This window comes from Schistocerca gregaria, chromosome 5, assembly GCF_023897955.1.
Source record: "Schistocerca gregaria isolate iqSchGreg1 chromosome 5, iqSchGreg1.2, whole genome shotgun sequence".
Lineage (NCBI taxonomy): Eukaryota > Metazoa > Arthropoda > Insecta > Orthoptera > Acrididae > Schistocerca > Schistocerca gregaria.
Window position 1 is genome coordinate 344006766 of NC_064924.1, and position 20060 is coordinate 344026825.

The following is a 20060-nucleotide window of genomic DNA, read 5'->3' on the forward strand; positions in this document are numbered from 1 at the left end:
GACATCTCTAAAAAGGGCCATCACAGAAGTTGGGAAGGAAAACATAGGTACAAAGAAGGTAGCTGTAAAGAAACCATGGTTCAGTTGATTGATTAAAGGAGGAAGTACAAACATGTTCTGGGAAAATCAGGAATACAGAAATACAAGTCCCTGAGGAATGAAATAAATAGGAAGTGCAGGGAAGCTAAGACGAAATGGATGCAGGAAAAATGTGAAGACATCGAAAAAGATATGATTGTCGGAAGGACAGACTCAGCATACAGGAAAGTCAAAACAACCTCTGGTGACATTAAAAGCAACGGTGGTAACATTAAGAGTGCAACGGGAATTCCACTGTTAAATGCAGAGGAGAGAGCAGATAGGTGGAAAGAATACATTGAAAGCCTCTATGAGGGTGAAGATTTGTCTGATGTGATAGAAGAAGAAACAGGAGTCGATTTAGAAGAGATAGGGGATCCAGTATTAGAATCGGAATTTAAAAAGAGCTTTGGAGGACTTACGGTTAAATAAGGGAGAAGGGATAGATAACATTCCATCAGAATTTCTAAGATCATTAGGGGAAGTGGCAACAAAACGACTATTCACGTTGGTGTGTAGAATATATGAGTCTGGCGACATACCATCTGACTTTCGGAAAAGCATCATCCACACAATTCCGAAGACGGCAAGAGCTGACAAGTGCGGGAATTATCGCACAATCAGCTTAACCGCTCAGGCATAGAAGCTACTTACAAGAATAATATACAGAAGAATGGAAAAGAAAATTGAGAATGCGCTAGGTGACGATCAGTTTGTCTTTAGGAAAAGTAAAGGCACGAGAGAGGCAATTCTGACGTTACGGCTAATAATGGAAGCAAGGCTAAAGAAAAATCAAGACACGTTCATAGGAGTTGTCGACCTGGAAAAAGCGTTCGACAATATAAAATGGTGCAAGCTGTTCGAGATTCTGAAAAAAGTAGGGGTAAGCTATAGGGAGAGACGGGTCATATACGATATGTACAACAACCAAGAGGGAATAATAAGAGTGGACGATCAAGAACGAAGTGCTCGTATTAAGAAGGGCGTAAGACAAGGCTGAAGGCTTTCGCCCCTACTCTTCAATCTGTACATCGAGGAAGCAATGATGGAAATAAAAGAAAGGTTCAGGAGTGGAATTAAAATACAAGTTGAAAGGATATCAATGATACGATTCGCTGATGACATTGCTATCCTGAGTGAAAGTGAAGAAGAATTAAATGAACGGAATGAACAGTCTAATGAGTACACAGTATGGTCTGAGAGTAAATCTGGGAAAGACGAAGGTAATGAGAAGTAGTAGAAATGAGAACAGCGAGAAACTTAACATCAGGATTGATGGTCACGAAGTCAATGAAGTTAAGGAATTCTGCTACCTAGGCAGTAAAATAACCAATGACGGACGGAGCAAGGAGGACATCAAAAGCAGACTCGCTACGGCAAAAAAGGCATTTCTGGCCAAGAGAAGTCTACTAATATCAAATACCGGCCTTAATTTGAGGAAGAAATTTCTGAGGATGTACGTCTGGAGTATAGCATTGTTTGGTAGTGAAACATGGACTGTGGGAAAACCGGAATAGAAGAGAATCGAAGCATTTGAGATGTGGTGCTATAGACGAATGTTGAAAATTAGGTGGACTGATAAGGAATGAGGAGATTCTACGCAGAATCGGAGAGGAAAGGAATATGTTGAAAACACTGATAAGGAGAAGAGACAGGATGATAGGACATCTGCTAAGACATGAGAGAATGACTTCCATGGTACTAGAGGGGGCTGTAGAGGGCAAAAACTGTAGAAGAGAGATTGGAATACGTCAAGCAAATAATTGAGGACGTAGGTTGCAAGTGCTACTCTGAGATGAAGAGGTTAGCACAGGAAAGGAATTCGTGGCGGGCCGCATCAAACCAGTCAGTAGACTGATGACAAAAAAAGGTGAACTGATGATGTCAGCTAGCCTTGCACGAGTGGAAACAGGGTCCACCATTTGCAGCATTATACACAGAATTGATCGCAGCCTTATGGTCTGGAGACACGGAGCCGCCCGCATTGCCACCCGCGCCGGGTTGAGCGACATGATGCTGTTACTTAATTCACAGCTGACCTCGGAATAGTTTGAAAAGTTCTTAAAGAAATACAGTGCTGGAGGGATAGAAAAACGGCTACCAAAGCCAATATTCTCCTTCGAGCTGTCTCTAATTGCGAGTTTACTATCACTCTGTTTACACTGAGTGACATTATGAGCATAACATATCCAGTCATCAAAACCTTACAAGGCCCTAGCTTGGACGTAGCGATGGCAAAAGCAAATTTAGATTCGACGCTGAAGGTGTACGACGGCATGAGAGCTAATGCTGATAGCGACTTTGCTCGTATTGTAGAAGAGGCGAAGGCAGTTATGGAAGGATTGGACGTGGAGATGAGTGTTCTTCGTCTTACAGGCAGACAAAGACACAGGGAAAACTGCGATCATAGTTGTGATGCTATGACATATTGGGAAAGGATTATTTTTATTCCAACACTGGACCATGTTACGACTGGCATGAGAGAACGTTTTGCTGAAGAAAATATATATCATTTAAAATTCAACATACTTTTGCCGTCACAACTACTGAAACATGACGGTAATGATCTGGCACATAAATTGAATCAGTGCTTAACTGAAATACCGTTCTTTGAAGAAGAATCAATCTTTGTGATTAAAAAGAGACTAATGGGAGAGATTCTTCAAAACAAGCAAACGAGCATAGACGCCTAAGATCGTAGTTCTGTTATGCAAGCGTTGTCAGTTTGTCCTAGATCTGACTGTCCTACTTTACACACGCTGTACAAAATATTTGCTTGTCTACCTGCATCTGTTACTACAGTAGAAAGAAGTTTTCCCAACACTGTGGCATTGAAAGACATGGCTGAGGTCGAAAATGAAGGAGGATCGACTTAATGGTTTAGCTCTGTTGAACACTCACCTTGACACTGATTGCCCTATTGATGATGCAATTAACCAATTTGCCAGGAAGAATAGGCCCATATAATTCATCATTTTATATCATAAGATGGCATTTTCTTGTATATGGGTATAACCAGTTTAAATAAAACTTTCTTAAACTTTGCACGTGACTAGATTATTTTTTATTACAGTAAAAGTAAAGGTAGCTCAACATATCTTTAGCGCCCCCCCCCCCCCCCCCTTGAGGTTTTTCTGTATCCGCCACTGTCTGGAGATGATGGGAAGCTCTAAACCACAGGCCAAGAGATTTACAGCTGCTACATGGATAGCAAAGTACACGTTGCGTGAATTGTTTTAAAAACTTCTTCATACTGTTAATGGTGTATCACCTGCCGTAAACGGAGAAATTCATCCGCGCGTTACTCTAAAAAGAGAACTTTCGTCCTTGTAGATTGGAATGAGAAAAATTAATGTGATACTACTGCAGCAATCAGCATCCGTGGTAAGGTCACCAAATTAGTTTCGCTTATTAAAACTGATAACGCCACAATAAATTACGAACAGACAGCCGGCTCTAGCGGGAAGCGAACAACATCGAAAGCCAAAGATAAGCTACACGCCAATGGTGGCGGCACATTTTTTGCCGTAAATTACCCGAGTATGTCCAAGGAGGTTCCTAATCTGAAATAACATAGGAGAAGGTAAGCTCAAATGTGGGTCAAATATGGTAAGTGGGCAGATACTTTTACAGATTATCTGGCTATGGAGCCTTAGGGAACAGAGCTTCAGAGAAAAACATCGCGAATAAGTTTTCTGATCCTGCTATTGTAACTGGAAGAGATTTCAATTACGCAATTAAAACTGGTTGCTGAGACAGGGCTTTTGTGAGATTGTCGAAAATGTCTTATCAGAAAATTACTTCGAGTAGCTAGAAAAACGACTCGGGAGGACGACGTGTTCGATTTCCGAGTAACAGATCTGAACCTATGGAAAAATTTAACACAGAGGTGGGCTTCAGCTATATAAGACTCTTACAGCATCAATTGGTTAAGTGTTGCATAAATTTTAGGCAAGAAAAAAAAAGAACCACAGTAATCAATTTCAAGATTATGAGTGGTCAGTACCAAATATTCAGCTATGGGGACAGCGACTTGGACCATAAATTGATTAAAAAAACGTTGTACAACACATCGTAGACTTGTTATACCAAGCAAGGTTTGGTGGCTCCGAAAGACCCGTTTGGTTCAACAGCTAAGTTATTAAGTTGCTGCGAAAGTTAACAGACCTCGATCACAGCTTTAACCGAAATCAGAACTTTGTTGACGAACAAAGGTTGAACGAAGCAAAAATGAGCGTACGGAGAGAAATGCAAGAAGCGTTCAATGAATTAGAAAGTAAATTTTGGTATTGCGTAAAATCAGTCAAATATTGTCAGTTCAGACACTCAATGACCGCAATGACACTGAAACGGAAGATCTACATCTACAACTACATACTCTGAAAATCACATTTAAGTGCCTGGCAGATAGCTTATCGAACCACTTTCACAATTCTCTGTTATTCCAATCCCCTATAGCCCGCGGAAAGAAAGAAAACATACATCTTTCCGTACGAGCTCTGACTTCCATTACTTTATCTTGATGATTGTTTCTCCCTATGTAAGTAAACGTCAAAAAAAAAAAATTTCACATTCAGAGGAGAAAGGAGAGAATTTAGTGAGAAGATACCTCCGCAACAAAATATGCCTTTGTTTTAGTAATGTCCGTCCCAGATCCTGTATCATTTCAGTGACACTCTCTCCCCTGTTTCTCAATAATACAAAACGTGCTGCTCTTCTCTGGACTTTCTCGATGTGCTCCGTCAATCCTATCTGGTAAGGATCCCACACTGCGCAGCAGTATTCTGAAAGAGGACAGACAAGCGTGGTGTAGGCAGTCTCCTTAGTAGACCTGTTACATTTTCTAAGTGTCCTGCTAATAAAACGCAATTTTTGGTTAGCCTTCTCTTCAGAATTTTCTATGTGTTCTTTCCAGTTAACATTGTTCATAATTGTAATTCCTAGATATTTAATTGAATTTACGGCCTTTAGATTTGACTGATTTATCGTGTAACCGAAGTTAACGGATTCCTTTTAGCACTCATGTGGATGACCTCGCACTTTTCGTTATTTAGGGCCAACTGCCAATCTTCGCACCATACAGATATCTTTTCTAAATCGTTTTGCAATTTGTTTTGATCTTCTGATGAATTTATTAGTCGATAAACGAGAGCGTCATCTGTAAACAACATAAGACAGCTGCTCAGTTTGTTTCCCAAATCGTAGCAGAAAAAGGGCCTATAACACTACCTTGGGGAACGCTAGAAATCACTTCTGTTTTACCCGATGACTTTCCGTCAATTACTACTATCTGTGACCTCTCTGACAAGAAATCACGAATCCAGTCACATAACTGAGACGATATTCCATAAGCACGCAATTTCACTACAAACCGCTTGTGTGGCACAGTGTCAAAAGCTTTCCAGAAAACCAGAAATACGGAATCAATCTGAAATCCACTGTCAATAGCACTCAACACATCGTGCGAGTAAAAAGCCAGTTGTGCTTCACAAGAACGATGTTTTCTAAATCCGTGTTGACAGTTTGTCAATAGACCGTTTTCTTCGAGGTAATTCACAATGTTCGAAAACTATATACGTTCCAAAATCCTGCTGCATATCGACGATAATGATATGGGCCTGTAACTAGTGGATTACCTTTCTTGAATATTGTTGTGACCTGTGCAACTTTTCAGTCATTGGGTACGAATCTTTCGTCGAGCGAATGGTTGTATATGATTGTTAAGTATGGAGCTATTGTATCAGCATACTCTCGAAAGAACCCACTTGATATACAGTTTGGACGAGAAGACTTGCTTGTATTAAGTGATTTAAGTTGCGTCACTACACCCAGAATATCTGCTTCTACATTACTCATGTTGGCAGCTGTTGTTGATTCGAATTCTGGAATATTTACTTCGTCTTCTTTGGTGAAGGAATTGCGGAAGGCTGTGTTTAGTAACTATGCTTTGGCACCACTGTTTTCATAGTATCTCCGCTGCTATCGCACAGGGAAGGCTTTGATTGTGTCTTACTGCTAGCATACTTCGCATACGAGCAGAATCTCTTTGGATTTTTTACCAGGTTTCGTTGTGAAAACTGTTATAAGCGTCTCGCCTTGAAGTCCGCGCTAAATTTCGAGCTTCTGTAAAAGATCGCCAATCTTGGAGATTTTGCGTCTCTTCAAATTTGACATGTTTTTTTCGTTGTTTCTGACAAAGAGGAGGTCGAAATACTGAATTAAGTTTTCAGAATTGTTTCATTGCGGAAGATCTCAGTAGTGTTCCTATTTTCAGTCAGCGGATAAATGCAGCAATAGCGTGTACTGAGATAAGCGATCGCGCAATAGAAAATGAACTAAAATCGCTGAACAAAAAGGAAGGAATATTGGTGTTTAACGTCATGTGTACATCGAGGCCATTAGAGACGCAGCACAAGCTCGAATTGAGAAAGGGTTGGGAAGGAAATTGGCTATGCCCTTTAAAGGCTTTTGCCGTAAGCAATTTAGGGAAATCATGGAAAACCTTAATATGGATGGCCAGACGGGGATATGAACTATGGTCTCCTCGAATGCGAGTCCAGAAATCGCTGTACAGTGAAAAGGCATGACGATGCATCACTATTTCCAGTTCAGAACGGAGCTTTATATTCTGATACAAAAATCTATAAAAGGTTAACAGTAGGTATCAGACATTAATCTAGAAACCTAGAGATATCAAACAACAACGTTAGACAATACTAGTACTCATTACCTACTCTTACAATTTTTTTAAAGATTTAGATTGAGGTACAGTCTTTGTCTTCTAGAGGTGTACTATAGCTCCCTATATATCACTCCCGTAGGGACAGCAAAGCACAGATTACACTAATTACATTGCAGACAGAAGGATTTATTCAGTTTCTCCCCTGTTCCTTTTTGCAAAAGGAACGGAAAAAATCCTACTATGTGGCTCAATGGAAATTATTCTCTGCCATGCAGTTCAAAATGGTTAGCAGAATATGGGTGTAGAACTAATTGACCGTGTTATTGACAATGCTCTCATGATTAGGGAACGGTAAGGACTATAACGCCCTAGGGAGCCTCACTGCAGTAGCCTGGCTAAGGCAGCCAAAATGTTGAGCAACCGGGTTAGTGAGCCAGCTTTAGCAGCCAGCTGACGGTCAGTCTGTGTATCACTATTCCCAGTCCAAACTAGAGCTTTATATTCTGTTGCAAAAATGCTTTATATTCTGATACAAAAATCTGCCTTGGTTGATGGTGTGCGGGCAAGCTTTGAGAGAATGCGAGAAACTTTAATATAGTATCAATTGAACTGTTGGAAATTAAACTTTCGTGTGAAATGCAAATAATTGGTTGCCCCAGTCGTTTCGGTCTCGCCGGTTTTTGTGTGCTGCTCGCATTCTGAATTCCCGTAGCGTTTGGAGCATTAACACGTTTCATCTTTAGGAGAGCAAACTGTCTTTTGAGTTACCCGAGCAGTGTGTGACAGCCGAGACTGCAGGTTGCGTTGTTGTATTCGACCACGAACGACACCTGTGCAGTGCCCTCAATACTTTGTGTCAGTCGTGATTCTAACAGCTTTCTGTGTATCTGTGGGTGCATTATGTCAGCATGAAGTGAATTAAAACGTGGGCAAATTGTTGGGGTTCGTATGGTGGGTGTTCCCGTAACCAATGTTGCCGAAGTGTTTGGTGCTTCGAAAGGCACCACACTGAAGATTTACACCGCATGCGGGGAAATCGAGAAAACATCATCTGGTAATTCACAAAGCGGACTAAAGGGTGTGTTGAGTGATTGTGACAGACGGCCATTGAGGACGATTGAGACAGAAAATAAAGGACGAAAGCTGCAAAAGTCACGGCAGAACTGAGTGTCGCGTTCGCAGACCCTATTAGCACCAAAACAGCACGAAAGGAGCTCCATAAGCAGAAAATTGCAGGGGCAGCTGGAAATCCAAAACAACTGATCAGTGATGCAAATTCCAATAACAGGAAAAGGTAGTGCCGAAGCCATAATTTTCCAACTTCTGGCCGATTTCACGTCCCAAGAGTGAAACGTGGTGTGGTTTTGGTGATGATTTGGGCAGCCATATCGTCGTATTCGATGTGACCGATGGGTTCTATGCAGGGTAGCAATACTGCCAAGCATTATGTAACCATTTTGGCTGGCTGATCACGCCCATCACATTACAAACCTTTGTTCACTAACGGTGATGCCATGTTTCAGGGTGACAGCGCACATGTTCAGATAGCTCGCATTGTCGCATTTTCCCTGGTCACGAGTCACCAGATCTCAGTATTATTGAGTCTTTGTGATCTACTTCGGAAAGAAGGGTGATTGTTGCTATCCTCTTCCATCATCGTGACATTATGCCATTACTTTGCAGGAAAAATGATATAAGATACCCTTGAAAACAATACAGAACCTGTCTTTATCCATTCCGAGACGTCTGTAAGGTGCTTTGACTGCCAACGGTTTTCCTATACCGTTTTAGGCATAGTGATGTGTTTCTGGTGTTTCGATATTTCTGTTCACCCCAGGGTGATTTCCACAAACGTTCAAACAACCCCGAAGCGACGTTTATGATGCCGAGATAACTAATTTAATACGGTATATGATACCGTATGAGGAAGTATTGAATAGAATTGGGGAAAGAGGAGTTTGTGGCACAACTTGACAAAAAGAAGGGACCGGTTGGTAGGACATGTTCTGAGGCATCAAGGGATCACAACTTTAGCATTGGAGAGCAGCGTGGAGAGTAAAAATCGTAGAAGGAGACATGTGTCCGGAAACGCTTAATTTCCATGTTGGAGCTCATTTTAGTTTCGTCAGTATGTACTGTACTTCCTCGATTCACCGCCAGTTGGCCCAATTGAAGGAAGGTAATGTTGACTTCGGTGCTTGTGTTGACATGCGACTCATTGCTGTACAGTACTAGCATCAAGCACATCAGTACGTAGCATCAACAGATTAGTGTTCATCACAAACGTGGTTTTGCAGTCACTGCAATGTTTACAAATGCGGAGTTGGCAGATGCCCATTTGATGTGTGGATTAGCACGGGGCAATAGCCGTAGCGCGGTACGTTTGTATCGATACAGTTTTCCAGAACGAAGGTGTCCCGACAGGAAGACGTTCGAAGCAATTGATCGGCGTCTTAGAGAGCACGGAACATTCCAGCTTATGACTCGCGACTGGGGAAGACCTAGAACGACGAGAACACCTCCAATGGACAAGGCAATTCTTCGTGCAGTTGACGATAACCCTAATGTCAGTGTCAGAGAAGTTGCTGCTGTACAAGGTAACGTTGACCACATCATTGTACAGAGAGTGCTACGGGAGAACCAGTTGTTTCCGTACCATGTACAGCGTGTGCAGGCACTATCAGCAGCTGATTGGCCTCCACGGGTACACTTCTGCGAAAGGTTCATCCAACAATGTGTCAATCCTCATTTCAGTGATCAAATTGTAAATTTTCACAATCAACATCTGTGGGCTGACGAGAATCCGCACGCAATTGTGCAATCACTTCATCAACACAGATTTTCTGTGAACGTTTGGACAGGCATTATAGGTGATGTCTCGATTGGGCCCCATGTTCTTTCACCTACGCTCAATGGATCACGTTATTATGATTTCATATGGGATACTCTACCTGTGCTGCTAGAACATGTGCCTTTACAAGTACGACACAACATGTGGTTCATGCCAGATGGAGCTCCTGCACATTTCAGTCGAAGTGTTCGTACGCTTCTCAACAACAGATTCGGTGACCGATGGATTGGTAGAGGCGGACCAATTCCATGGCCTCCACGCTCTCCTGACCTCAACCCTCTTGACTTTCATTTATGGGGGCATTTGAAAGCTCTTGTCAACGCAACCCCTTTACCAAATGTAGAGACTCTTCGTTCTCGTATTGTGGACGGCTGTGATACAATACGCCATTCTCCAGGGCTGCATCAGCGAATCAGGGATTCCATGCGACGGAGGGTGGATGCATGTATCCTCGCTAACGGAGGACATTTTGAACATTTCCTGTAACAAAGTGTTTGAAGTCACGCTGGTACGTTCTGTTTCTGTGTGTTTCCATTCCATGATTAATGTGATTTGAAGAGAAGTAATAAAATAAGCTCAAACGTGGAAAGTAAGCGTTTCCGGACACATGTCCACATAACATATTTTCTTTTTTTGTGTGTGAGGAATGTTTCCTGAAAGTTTGGCCGTACCTTTTTGTAACACCCTGTATATAAAAACTGCTAGGTAAAAACTGAATAAACCCTTTTAGAGGTTTACAATTAGCTCAAAATGTATTGCTGGAACAGTGCTCATGAAGTTCATTAGATAGTTACACTTACAGATCAACAGCACAAGTGGTTCCGAGGTACCGGGTATCGACCCATGCTGAAACACCCATATTAGTACGTGGTGTAGCCTCCATGGGCGGCAGTGCAAGTGCTGACTCTGGCGTCCAGTCGATCGTACAGATGGCGAATACTGCCCTGGGTTACGTTGTGCCACGTCTGCTACAACTGCTCACGTATATCTTTGTTGGTTGATGAGTCACAGGAGTAACTTCTCGTGCCATCTTATCCCACACTTGCTCCATTGGAGACAAGTCCGGAGATCGTGTTGGCTAGGGAAGTTGTTGCACGTCTTGCAGAGCATGTTGTGGTTACCGAGGAGTATGTGGGCGAACATTACCCTGTTGGAACAACACATCACCTTTTTGTTGAAAGAACAGAAAAAGAACAGGCCTAACAAAATTATGCACGTTCTTAGCGCTGGTTAGCGTCCCTTCCAGAAAATCCAAAGGTGAACGAGAGTTGTAAATTACCGCACCCCAGACCACAAGGCCTGGGATAGGGCTAGTGTATTTTGGACGAATGCAGTCTATGAGACAGCACTGACCAGGTACACGTCGTATGCGCTAACGACCGTCACTTGTGTTAGGCAGATGCTGCTTTCTTCGCTGAAGATCACGGCGCGGCATTCCACATCTTCCAAGTGTTCCTCTGACGGCACCAGTCGAAGCGTGCTCGTCGGTGCTGTGGCGTAGTGGAAGACGGGCTAGAGGTGTTTGTGACCTAGTCCTACTGCTAATAACCGGTTCGCCACAGTTCGTGTACTGTCCCACAGATGGCATATGCCGTCATCGGCTCAAAATCGACGTCGTTTTTCCAGACGTATTATTTTTTCCGGCAGTGTATACGTAATAAACAGTGGATTATCAGTACACATACTACCCCCAGGTGGCATATGCTGTTATCGGCTCACAGTCGATGTAGTCTTTCCAGATGTACTATTTTTTCCGGCCGCGTATATACTCGTGTAATAAACAGTGAAATTTTAATTTTCGCCGTACTCATTAGCTCCCTTAAAGTAGAAAGAGTTTAATTTTCAGCGCCCACGAGTTGAAAGAGAACTGCAAATTGGTATTTCGGTTAAAACTACTTCCAGGTGGCTCATGTCGTAATTTATAGGCCTTGACAACAACACTGTATGACCAATAAACCCCTGCCACCCCACAAGCCAAATGATTTCCAAATGAATATTATACTTCACGACAACTGCGCGACGCCAAATTACGAATCGAACAAAGGAAAACTCAGTGTTTTCGGCTGGAAGATATTTCAACATCCAAACTGCCTACAGGGACTTTGCACCAAGCAACTCTCGTCTCTTCTCTCAGGTGAAGGCCTGGCTGCCTACTCAGCATTTCATGATTGACGATGAGCTCAAGGATGCTGTTAACAACTGGCTGGAGCACTAAGTGATACTATTCTTTGATGAAGAGATAAGGAAGCTGATCTCACGTAGGACAAATATTTGTACTTGGGTGGCGATTATGTGGAGAGCTAATGTCAATATGTAGGCGCGCCCTATATATAAAAATTATCTTTTTTTAAAATAACCAATTGGAAGTTAATTTATGAATAGCTCTGGTAATATTCCTCCCGCAACACCCCGTACAGTGATGGCTAGCTGTGGGGTACTTCCCGCCCCTGTCTAGCTGCATCGTACCTGCGCGCCGCGGCGGGGCTGTTCTCGTCGGGCGCGCCGTGGTGAGAGGCGAGCAGCCCGTGCGCCAGCGGGTGCTGCTGTGCTGGCGGCGGGTGGTGGGGCGGCACCGCCGACGGCTGCGGCTGCGGGGGAGGTGGGGGCGGGAAGTAGAATCCGGGCACCGCGCCCAGCGGCGTGCGCCGGCCCGCCACCGCCCCCGCCACCGACACCGCGTCGCCGCCCTCGCCGCCGAAGCCGAACACGCCCGTCGCCTCCATGGACGCCTCGGCTCCCCTGGCCTGTCTGCAACAAGACGCCTTCTGTAACTTGCAGCCTGCCCGTAAAGCGCAACCCTGCTGCGAGTCACATCTCTACATCTATATTCTCTGAATAAACTTTGTCCAAAGGGCAATTTTTTTGTATCTCATACATGCAGGATTTTTCCCGTAACGGTTCACGAATGCAGCCCGGGAACCGTGAGTGCTTATACGCCTATATGGGTGCGTCAGTATTAGTAGCGAATATTGTGAGGACGTCACATCGTATAAGTACTTACGGGTAAATCATTTCAGTCAGGGAGATGCAGTATTCTTTGATTTCCGAAAGATGTTTTACTTAGTACCGAAAATAGTCATCTTATTACTACCGAAATTAGTCATATGCGGCATCAAGCGAAATTTGTAACTGAGCTGAGGATTTCTTGGTAGGGAGGGCGCAGTATGTTCGATGAAGAGACATCGACAAATGAAGTAACTTCAGGTGTGCCCCACAGAAGTGCATTGGAACCCTTGCTATTCATGTTGTATATTAAGGAACTCGCAGACAACATTGATAGTAACTTCAGATTTTCCTCAGGTAATGCAGTTATCTACGAGGGCGTCCTGAAAAGTAACGCTGTTAACACTCTACATCTTTATTCTTGATGTCCATATATCTGCAGCCCTCTGCCACGTGAGGGCCTCGACTTGTAGCTTCAACATACCGATGTGTAACGCAGCTGTGTCGTTGTGTGAGAAACAGCCTCCTGTAATAGAGTTCCAGATTCGAAGATTTCGCCCGCAAATGGAACGACACCTTGGGTTCGCTGTCATCGACCATCCTCCATAAAGTCCCAACTTGGCCCCATCCGATTTTCATCTGTTTCCAAAATTTCTAGAGCACCTCCGAGGGCTTCACATTGTGATGACGTGAGGCTGTTGCTCCGTCAACGAAGTCAAACATTCTACAGTGACGGTATCAACAAACTGGTCTCTCGATTGGAGAAATGTGTTCGTGGGCAGGGTGGATATGTTAAGAAATAAATATGTAGGCACGAAGGATAAAGGTATAGAATTTTAATAACGTTGTTGTATTTAAAAAGCTTTAGTAGATTACACACAAAAATTAGGAGTCATTACTTTTCAGCAAGCTCAAATGTAATGGACATTGTATAAAAAAACTGCACAGATATTCAGTCGAATCTTGATAAGATTTCAAAGTGGTGTAAAGATTAGCAACTCACTTTCAATGTTCAGAAACTTAAAATCGCGCACTCCACAAAAATATGAATTATAATAAAAAAAGCGGACAAGTGCGATTAGGAATCGCGCTTTGAGGGTTCCATAAAAACTTATGTTTATAGATAGTTCATCTACAGGTTCTGATGAGTGAGTTCGTGAGTATCAAAACCTGTTCACATAAGTGGCCTTTTCTTTTGATTGCGCAGGCTTAGAAGCTTAAATTTTTTACACTGGCAGGGACCGTAGACCTTACCATTTGACATAAATTTCAACTTGATATCTGTACGAGTTTCTGAGAAAAACCTCTAACAGACGGACAGAGAGACGAACAACAAAGTGGTCATATAAGACTTGTGTTTTTACCAACTAATGTACGCAATCCAAAAAACGTAATACTCTATGATTATAATATCAACGAGTAACAATAAATTGCAATCGGTCAACTCATACAAATACCTGGGTGTTAACAATTTGTAGGGATATGGAATGGAACGATAACAAGGACTCAGTCGTAGTTAAGCAGGTGATACTCTTCGGTTCATCGGTTGAATTCTAGGGACATGCAGTAAGGCTGTAAAGGAAACTACTAATAAAACACTCCTGCGCCCCACCCTAGCATTTTCTAAACTGTGTGAGACTCGTACCAGATAGATCTAACAGAGGGTAATGAACGCATACGAAGAAGGTCAGCACGAATGGTCACAGGTTTGTTTGGACCATGGGAAGGCGTCGCGGAGAAGCTGAAGAAACTGGCAGGCGCTTGAAAATCAGCGCAGATTGTCGTGAGAAGGCTTACAACAAAATTTTCTGTGATCAGTTTAGCTGATGAATACCCTACTTCAAGCGCGCACAGAGGCGTTTACAGAACAGCTTTTTCCGAGGTGTTTAAACAACAGATTTTGCCTCGCTCTATTCTTGAATGGAACGGGAAGAAATCCTACTAACTGGAACAATGTGGAGTAACCTCTTCCATGCGCTTCGCAGTGATTTATGATTTACATGGCTCGGTATTTGGTCCTATACTCTTTCCATTGTATGTCAATAATGTGTAACCTAGTGCAGAATCTCATGCAGGCTGAATAACTTCAGTTGTATGTAAGTGCAAAACCAATAAACCTGAAGACAGCTACCGAAAATTTCTATACCGACCTGTTTGCACTATCAAAATGGGTGCAGGATACCCATAACCAAACCCATTCTAGGCTCATTAGCCCGAAATATAGGGAATCCTTACCATCTTTAACTATAAATGGGACAAATATCAACTTCTCTCTCTCAGCAAAGAGTGTAGGAGTAATAATAGATGAAAATCTGAATTGAACTGAAAACGTAACTGGAATGTGCAAGAAGATAGCACCTCTCCATCCTCCAGAATAAAAGCTCTTCCCTCTTCATCCTGAAAAAAACCTTGCTCAAATACTTATACTTCCAATTATTGATTACAGCGATGTTATCGTGCAAGGTCTTTCTGAGGAAAGCTCAAGGTGCCCGAAACTGGTTATGAGTGCCTGTATCCGTAATATCTGTGATGTTCAATCTCTGATTATGTTTCAACGTCATAGGCACAGCTATCCTGGCTGGGTGCATACAGTAGCACAGATTACGGTACCCTCTGTGTCCTCTACTGTCTTATCAAATTCCATCATGCCTCCCCTCGACCTTCGCGTCCTTGTCTGAACAACACGACAGAAACACCCGTTCCCATCAGAGCAAAGTCTTTCTATCCCACTGCATCGCACAGCCACTTCCTTGAAGTCATTCTATCGAGAAGGAACCCGACTCTGCTATAACCATCGCATTATACTGGAGAACTGAATAATATCTCAAGCTTCAGAAGACGATGTAAGATGCAGAATTCTAGAAGCGATACAAACTAGAAGAATCACTTAAAAATGAGCGAAGATGTATGGAAGACTTAACAGATTTTTCTAAGAAGGCTTTGCGGCCATTATGCAGCCACCATCGTATGTCTCACGGTGAGATCATGAGAGTAAGGTTGGGGAGATTCGGGCAAGTACAGAGTCATTTTCTTCTCACTCAATACGCAAATGGAATAGGGAAGAAAATCGATAACATGTACCGTGCGCTACGCACTGTTCTGTGACTTGTGGAGTACATTTATACATTGCCGGAAAAAAAATACAACACACTTTGTCAGCAACAGTGTTCTGTTACAGCAGGATAGAATGTGTGTATACTGAGGAGTTGAAGCTGGAGTGGGTATGGATGTATTACCCAGCTGTGACGTATGAAAATTTGGCTGAAATGGTTAAGGTGACAGCTCGTAATAAGCGGCCAATCCGGATTGGGGTCCGGTTTGGCACAGATTTTCATATGCCAGTTGCGTAATACATCTATATCCACTGCAGCTGATGTCATGGAATTCGCATGGATAATTTTGAGCATTATTTCATACAGCTGCTGATCGTCAGATGCTATGTATGTTGTAGGGTTAGTAATTCATTTGTCACGGTCAAAGACGATCAGATGGTGCTCAGTAGGCCTGTCTGTCCATCCTCTGTTTTGACTCTTCAGGCAATAACTGCGCTGAGTTTAGAGGTGAACAGTGTTTGCGATATTCATTTTAGGGTGCAGTCATGCCCCACGGAGGAGTACGTACTACTGTTGAATAGCTTCAGTCATTTGAACGGAATCGGATTGTGGGCTTGCACGACGTATTGACGGATTGCTTCTCATGTTGACTACAATGTATCGGCGTGTGTCGCTGCCTTCAACAGCGGTCTGTGGAGCATGCCTACACCTGAAGACCGGGTTCTGCACGTCCGAATAGTACAGACACACGTCAAGATCGACGCACTGAGCAGCAGTGGCCGACCGAACATCATCCGTGGACGAAGTCCGTACACACGTTGTACCAGCTGTGCCATCATCTCTGTGTCAACAGTGGTGTTTGTTTATTGAACAGCCACATGTTTGGTTCGCAGATGACAAACTAACAGTACAGACACCATACAGATGGTTCTGCGAAAATACATAATGTATACTCAGGGTAAACGAACAAAAACTAACTTTAGGCCTCATTTTGTTCGATCAGTTACAAGCTAAAATGTGTTCTTTTTTACAGTTTCAATTAAAAAACTCACTGGTTATGTACAGAGGTGCCGAAACATGTTTGGGTAACAAGAAAATGTTTTGCATAAAAAGCGGAACCTGTATCCAAGAGTTTAAATTGCAAAGACCGAAAAACATACAACTGCTGTAAATTCAAAAGATGAATAGTGCTATGCTGGATAATACTCGTAGATTCCCGCTGAAACCCGGTTTTTGCAAATTCCTAAGCAGAGCAGGTTTTTAAGAAATGTGATGTCTTTGTTAGAGGGTCTGCTTTTTGAAGATAACAGTCTCTTTCAATCAAATAAACCTGCGACCAACTGTGCCGCTCTTTCCTGTGGACCTATGTCCCCTGCTATATAGCCCACGCAATTGTGCTCTATTCCAGCATCGGGCCAACACGTATTCTGCAAGCAGTCTCTTTTGCAGGCCAACTGCAATTTCCTGAGATCGCACCGATCAACTGAGAGCCACAATTTCTCTTCCTACAGCGGAACTTATGTGATCGTCGCACTTCTTATCTATGCACGTTTTACTTCCACATATTCGTAAAACATTATTAACTTATGACTCACTAGATTTATAATCAGCGGGCTATTGAGTCTCGAGAAGTGCACAATGTACCATTTCTCTGTATCGCAACTGGCTGATGTCTTGCCAAGATCCCACTTGATATTACTACAAATTCTATCACGTGAGCCTTCCTCACAAAATAATACAGTTCCTATCTGCGATAAAACTGTATTTACAAGTAACAGTCCCACCATCTGTTGCTAGAGGAGTAAAACTTTGTTATACTGTGCTATGATCTCAGTTCCTCTGGACGTGTTTGTATCTAGCAGTCGGCAAAAGGAAGTGATGGAAAAAAAAATGACGTAGCCGAGCGCTCGCGTCAAAATATGTGTGCAGAGTTATGTCGTATGCATCACAATTCACTGTAAAATGTAGGCTGTTGTTTTAGGTTCCTGCCTATCCAGCACGTCGGAAATCGGGTCTTTTCGAGAGTATGGCAAAATATTTTTGAAACCGTCATTTTAAAAGCCATTGCCGTGAGTGAACGAGCGCTCGGCTACGTCAATTTTTTCATCACTTCCTATGGCCATTCGGGTGGAAACAAGGTCTCCCCACCATTTTCCCAGCAGCATAAACATATAAGCTATAAATGTCGTACACATACTAGTGATATAGGTAGATTCAACGAAAGAAACTGGTAGACAGCTTCTGCTATAAAACATAAAATAATCACTATTACAACATACTTTAATATCTTCTACAATCCGTCTTACAGTTTAGTTATTGCTGGTTCAGCTGTGCGACTTGAATTTTTGCTATACGTTATGTTACAAAACTAAGTATGGCAAGTCAATAAATTCTCTCTGCGGAGTGCATCCTTCTCTTCGTTAAGTAAAAAACACAAAATTCGCTAAAAATAACGTCTTTTTGGAGGCGATATCTGTTTTCTGTCCGAGTTGAGCAACTCCCATACATAACATCAGAGAAGAGAGGAGATTCTAATCAACAGTTATTATCGTACTGCAACCAAAACAATACTAACATAATAGATTAAAGAGTTTTGTTATAAAAAAGAAAGCCGATGCCAGCGGAAGCAGACTGCCATCTGTACAGATATGGAAATAAGACATAAAACTGTCTGAAAACGGTACACTATCGAAGCATGTGTACTGAGATGCGAAAACAGCGAAGAATCAGTTTTTCTCAAGACAGTAACCTCAAAATAAAAATACCAAATAAGTTCGTTATTAAGAAAATTATGGCACAAAATACTGAACTTTAGTCTTCCAAGAGGACTGTCAAAGAAAAAAAATTTTAGTTATCTTATTTAAATGTTGGAATTTGTATAAAAATATTATCTTCGATTGTTATACGATTTCGTCCATTCCTGCTCAAGTAAGTGCTAGTTAGGAGCACGAGAAACTGAATAGTATCTCAGCATAAAATGCGGCATTTGTTCCAGACTGTACAAGATGTTCACATAGCAGAACACAGGCTACTGCTTGTTTTGAAAATGACACACATCATTTCAGATGAAAACAAACAGCGAAACGTTTCATAACGTATTATAAAACATGTAAAACTCAGGATCTGTCACATGTCTACTTTACGGCAATAAAAAGGAAGAAACAGAGCCCAATATAGACAGAAAGCGCACATTTTCATTAACGCTAAGTTTTACCTAAAGGCAAATTTGCCGTATACGCACAGCTACGTTTTTAACTCTTACCAAAAAACAAAGAGCCGCGACAGATGTGCTGAAGAGGTTGTGGAAGCACGACAGCCCTCAGAAAGCTCTGGCGCCGGTGAGTCACGTGCGTCCCCCAAAAGCAGCCAGCTGCGCTTCTCGACCGAGATCGATGGATGCCGAACTCTTTGTTTGCATCATATGTTTTTCGTTCATCTCTCTCTGCTTTAATGGTGTCTTAACCCACGGCGCACTTCCAAAAAAACTAACTTATTGATAGTGCCCAAGCATTTTTCGGCAAGACAAAAAAATATTCATATGTAAACAGCAGGGATAATTTACCACACAGTTATTTTTATTATTTTGCATACAACTTTGTGACAGTACTCACTTCGTATGTAGACTGATGCGTCACGTAGTCTGCTGTTTATTGGCGTTAAGAGATAGCAGTGGTCGTTATTCACTGCATCATATCAACAATGATACAACAATAACAACTATGGCTGACCGCACTAACTGATGTTATGCTCAGAAGTTGTCACGCTGAATTTTCAACTCACAGACAGCACACCTTCCACCCGATACAGTGCAGTCAGTAGCATTTGCCGAAACAGAATGAGAAACAGCGCAGAATTCCGTATTTACAAAAATCGCGCACTTTCGACTTGTTGTCGGAAAAGAATTTTTGTCACTCACCGATGCGGACGCGTCGAAGCGATCCTGCTAGACGCGTGCTGCAGCGTCACCTTCTTTGGTCCAAGCGCCCTCCGCGAGATTGTTCATGCACCCTCCGCCAGATGTCATACAAGTGGCACTAGGAACTGGTCGCAGGATACCAAAGGTTTTTATGGTAATTTGTCGCTTTATAATTTTCACATACTACATACTATCTAGGAAGGTGTGTAAGAAATTGTTTTGGCTGCTCGTTGTTTGAAAAAAATATGACTCTGTTCGGAAATAGGCTGTTGCGTTACAGTGTATACGCTAGATGGCAGCACCGTCGTTAATAGCGAGAACTCCCGATAGATGGCGGCTGTCGTGGACGCCGCGGCGCATGCGGAGGAAGAGAGGTCAAGGGTCGGGTTCTGGTAGCTGGGCGACACAATAGCAGCATTATCACTGGCACGGCGTCGGCGCAGCCGCACAAAAGAGAGCGACAGGAAACAAAGGACCACCGACGGGATGGCGGGGAGGGTGGTTGCCACGGTGACGCAGCTTCCCGCACCGTGCTGC

The 20060-nt window shown here is 42.7% G+C and overlaps 1 protein-coding gene across 1 annotated transcript in view; it reads right to left on the minus strand.

Annotated features, from left to right (window-relative positions):
• The window catches only part of LOC126272916 (class E basic helix-loop-helix protein 23), a 90645-nt gene extending 71042 nt beyond the window's left edge, over positions 1 to 19603 (minus strand). Inside the window, exons 1-2 of the mRNA XM_049976204.1 lie at positions 19524 to 19603; positions 12078 to 12359 (exon numbers count right to left, since the gene is read on the minus strand). Coding sequence (XP_049832161.1) covers positions 12078 to 12334 — 257 coding nt within the window. The 5' untranslated portion in view covers positions 12335 to 12359; positions 19524 to 19603. The remainder of the gene's footprint in view (positions 1 to 12077; positions 12360 to 19523) is intronic.
• Between the last annotated feature and the right edge of the window lie 457 nt (positions 19604 to 20060).